This window comes from Mirounga leonina, unplaced genomic scaffold (genome assembly GCF_011800145.1).
Source record: "Mirounga leonina isolate KUSES-001 unplaced genomic scaffold, KU_Mleo_1.0 Mir_165, whole genome shotgun sequence".
In the NCBI taxonomy this organism is placed as follows: Eukaryota; Metazoa; Chordata; class Mammalia; order Carnivora; family Phocidae; genus Mirounga; species Mirounga leonina.
This window is the reverse complement of record NW_023270415.1, coordinates 78,816,132-78,820,165: the sequence shown is the minus strand read 5'-3', so window position 1 is coordinate 78,820,165 and position 4,034 is coordinate 78,816,132. Positions and strand designations below refer to the sequence as shown.

At 61.5% G+C, this 4,034-nt stretch overlaps 1 protein-coding gene across 1 annotated transcript in view; it reads left to right on the top strand.

The window, feature by feature from the left end:
• The first annotated feature begins 202 nt into the window (after nt 1–202).
• Nucleotides 203–4,034, top strand: part of KCNK9 (potassium two pore domain channel subfamily K member 9) — a 73,685-nt gene continuing 69,853 nt past the window's right edge. The window contains exon 1 of the mRNA XM_035011113.1: nt 203–485. Coding sequence (XP_034867004.1) covers nt 203–485 — 283 coding nt within the window. The remainder of the gene's footprint in view (nt 486–4,034) is intronic.

Genomic DNA, 4,034 nt, shown 5'->3' with positions numbered 1-4,034 from the left:
CGGCGGAGGGGGGCCCCCCCAGCCTCCCCGCCCCCCGCCTCCCCGCGGCGGCTGCTGCTGCTGCTGCCGCCGCCGCTTACAACTTGGAGGCGGCGGCGGCGGCGGCGGAGGCGGCGGCGGCGGCCGCCGGGCGCTGCAGTGGGACGCGCGCGGCTGCGAGCCTGCGGGACATGCCCCCCGCGCCGGCTCCTTGCTGGCGGCCATGAAGAGGCAGAACGTGCGGACTCTGTCCCTCATCGTGTGCACCTTCACCTACCTGCTGGTGGGCGCCGCTGTCTTCGACGCCCTCGAGTCGGACCACGAGATGCGCGAGGAGGAGAAACTCAAAGCCGAGGAGATCCGGATCAAGGGGAAGTACAACATCAGCGCCGAGGACTACCGGCAGCTGGAGCTGGTGATCCTGCAGTCGGAGCCGCACCGCGCCGGCGTCCAGTGGAAATTCGCCGGCTCCTTCTACTTTGCCATCACGGTCATCACCACCATAGGTAAGGGCTGGGCGCGCCGCCGCCGGGCTCCCCGCGCCCCGGCAGGAGGGCGCGAGGCGGCTGAGCGCGCGGCGCGGGGCTGGGTGCGGGGCGCCGAGGGTTAAACGCAGCCTGTCGCCGGGGGGGGGGGGGGGCTCCCGCCGCGCCCCCTCCTCTCTCCGGAGCCCCCGCCTCTCCTGCGCCTCCGGGAGCCTCAGCCCTCGCGGACCCCACCCGGAGCTCCGCTGGGCGCCGGTGTCTGGGCCGGGCGCGCGAGCCCCGAGCGAGCGTGCCGGAGCCGGGAGGGCGGAGGCGCCACTTTTGCGAAGAGAGTGGAGCGCTAAGAATAATCCCGTAGCAGACACCCACCCACCCGCCGCCCCAGCGCGGGCTGGGCTGCGCGGGGTTCCAAGCCGTACACTTACTACCTCTCCGGGACTTGGAGGGGCTGGCCTGGCTCCACGGCGCGGAGAGGGACCTAGGCGGCCGGGGACCCTCGCAAGCCTGCAGCCTTCTCTGAGCCCAGATTTCGGCTTTCCTCCCTCCTGGCTCCTCTTCGGATTCTGGAGCCTGGTCGTGCCAGGACCTGGGGGATGGGGGCGGGGGGAGTGTGTTCTCTGGTGATTGGGGTGGGGGTGGCAGCCAGGTGACAGGCTCTGAGAGGGCAGTGGAGGAGGGGGCAGGGCAGGACCTGTCCACCCGCAGGCTGTGACAGTGGGTAAGGCAAGTGCGCTTGTTGCCCAGAAACTGGGGAGGTCCAGCCCTGGTCTGGGGAGAGAGTCCAGTTGGTGCACCCTGGGGACTCCTGTGGGTTCCTCTCCCCAGGGCGCTGGCCACAGAGCGAAGTCTCTAGTAGGTGCCTAGGGCAGTGCCCCCACCACTGAGGTCAGGGAGTTTGGAGAGCCCGCAGGTGTGACACTTTGAGACCTTGGGAACTGGAGCAGGTCACTTCCTCCCAGTGGACATGGCAGTAGGTAGGGTGGTGTCTCTGTGGTTTGCAACTTGTCCCCCACGCGGCACCCTGCCTCTGCACAGACATCTCCTTGCACCTGTCAGGGCCACCGTGTTGGCTCCGGTGGCCCCTTTTCTGTGCCCGTCCAGTCCCCTGTGCCCCCTCGCTGTAAGAAGAGGCCTCTTTTCTGCCCACCCTTCTCTCCTCCCTTCGCCCTGAGTCCTCTGGACCTCCTTCTCTAATTTTCCCCTTGCTATTTTTCTTTGTCTGGAAAGCTCTGCATGCTGAAAAAGCAGGATTGCTCAGTGCTATATGCAACAGGAAGCGCCAGCACAGGACGGCCTGTCTTTGCTTCTTGGTTGGGAAGACTTTGTAGAGAGTCATCTTGTTTGAAATGTTTAATTCATTGGTGCAGGTTTTTATGTTTTGGAAGGAAATTGCTCTTCTGTTGCCTACGTAACTAGCTCTGCTCCCGCTTGCCCCATGTGCTTGGCCCAGCGGCCAAAACACAGAGAAGTTCTTCCTTACCCACCCTGTGCTTCCAGCGTCTGAAAGGGCCGGGCGGTCATTACCGTCATCCTTGTCTTTCCGACTTGCAGCCTGAGCTGTGGCCGTAACGTACGGAGGCACATGGCGGCGATCCTGGGGGTACAGGGGCCTGTTTGCTGAGAGCGAGAAATGTGCCTCCACGACTGACTGCCCTGGGGGAGAGACCCCCCCATTCCCTAAACATGCCTTTAGTGATCTAGCCCCAAAGCAGGTGACATCTGCCAGAACACTGGCCCCAGGAGTGACACGAGCACCTGAAACCTGTGGCTGGTCTCACGAGCCGAGCTGCAAGAGTGGGGAGAGGATTGGAGGGAAAACCAAACCCCGAGATGCTCCCATTGACCTGAAAAAGGAAATAGTGAGACTGATAAAGTTCCCATCAGGGTGTGTTGATTGATCCTTATTGGTAGTCCCCGGCATTTGTTTCAAATGCTCAAGGCTCCAAAGAGGAAAGTCAAGGAACGTGTGGCCCAATGGAGGGGGTTAGTCTGACGAGGCGTGCAGGTGGGACTCCCGTCCGTCCAGGACCAGAGGGGCGTCTGATGACTGTGGATTTGTCTTCCTTCCTTCCTTGAGTTTGCACCCGAGTTTCTGGAAAGAAAGGTTGGAATACGTATGTCAGGACAAGGAAGAAAACACTGCCTTAGCTCAGCTGCCCTGACCTGAGCTCGGAGCCCAGGGAGCTGGCTTGCGACCCGAGTCGGGTCGCACTGGAAGACCACAGGCAGGTCGTTTCTCTTCTCCCGGCGCGGTTTCCGCACCTGTGGAAGGAACCTGGCCTAGTGCTCACCTGCCAGGTTGAAGCTCAGGGCTGGGGGGCTCCTAGGTGCTTGCCGACACCTGGCACTGCGCCCCGCACTCAGTAGGTGTGAACCCACGCTCTTTGACAGAGGCCCGAATCTGCTGTCTGCCCTAGGAAGCTAGAAGAGCTCGAATTTACAGGAAACAAAGCACTTTTCTAGTTAATGCTGTTTGTTTTCTTCTTTTTTAATATAAATGCAAATTAAGGTCCTCCTAGGCCTAGAACAAAAACCAGCCCCAAGCCAGGCCCTCCAAGGAACTGTCTCCTGTTGGACAGTGATATTAATGAGTCAGGTGAATCTTCACGGGTGTGCTTATTTTTAATCTAACCTTGAGCGATTTCTCGAGCATGCTGCAACTTTGAGCTCCAGTCAACGAGGTGGGCAGGAACCAGTGGCGCTCGTGGTCTGTAAGTGAACGCCGCTTCTCCGATCCACTTAGCTCACTCTCTGAAGTGGATTTTAAAAACAGTGTAATTAGCACTTTGCGCCGGATCCGTGGCCGCACCTCCATGCCAGGCTGGGAAGGGAGAGCACGCCGGCCCCCCGGCCCGGCTCTCGGGGGAGCCCTGGGCACACGCACCGCGGGCCGAAGGAGGGGAACACAGGCCCAGCGGGCCCAGAAGGGGCACCTTCGGTGCGGCTGGCTGTGGCTTCCTGGGCGCCCTTCCTCCCCGCCTGTAGCACCTGAAGCCGCTTGCGGGGATGTGGTGGTGGTGACGTCTAAGTGGCCGGTGTTGAAGATGGGAGCCCCCCGCCATACCCCGTGGTGCTTGTCTGCTTAGCAGGATGGCTGGAAGCCTCTGCCCCTCAGGCCCAGGGCCTGCCTGGAATTCATCGGCTCAGGGCAAAGGCCTAAGGGACCCCTGCGCCCCTGGGCAAACCTGTAACTTTCCTATAGGAGGTGCTCTGGATCCAAACTGCCCCATGGCCAGCCCTCCTCTGAATGCAGAAGGGGATCTCCATGACGCTTCTGTTTTGACATCTGTGATCTCAGTTGTCACCCCCTTTAGGACCGTGAAAGATGAAGAAACCCTGCTTAGAATTCAGATCTCATCTGCAGGGGCCAGGAGGACCAACAACACTGGTCTGCGTAGGGGAGGGACGGAGGGGGGAAGGAGACGCGGGTTTTCGGTTTCAGCCTCAGTTGGGAGGAGCAGTGCTTCTCTGGGCCCCTGGGGAGCATCCGAAGCCAGTCAGTGACCCCGGACACTGGACACTGGGGTGACTGGCTTAGGAGGCAGGGTGTGCTGGCTGGGTGGGGGGGGG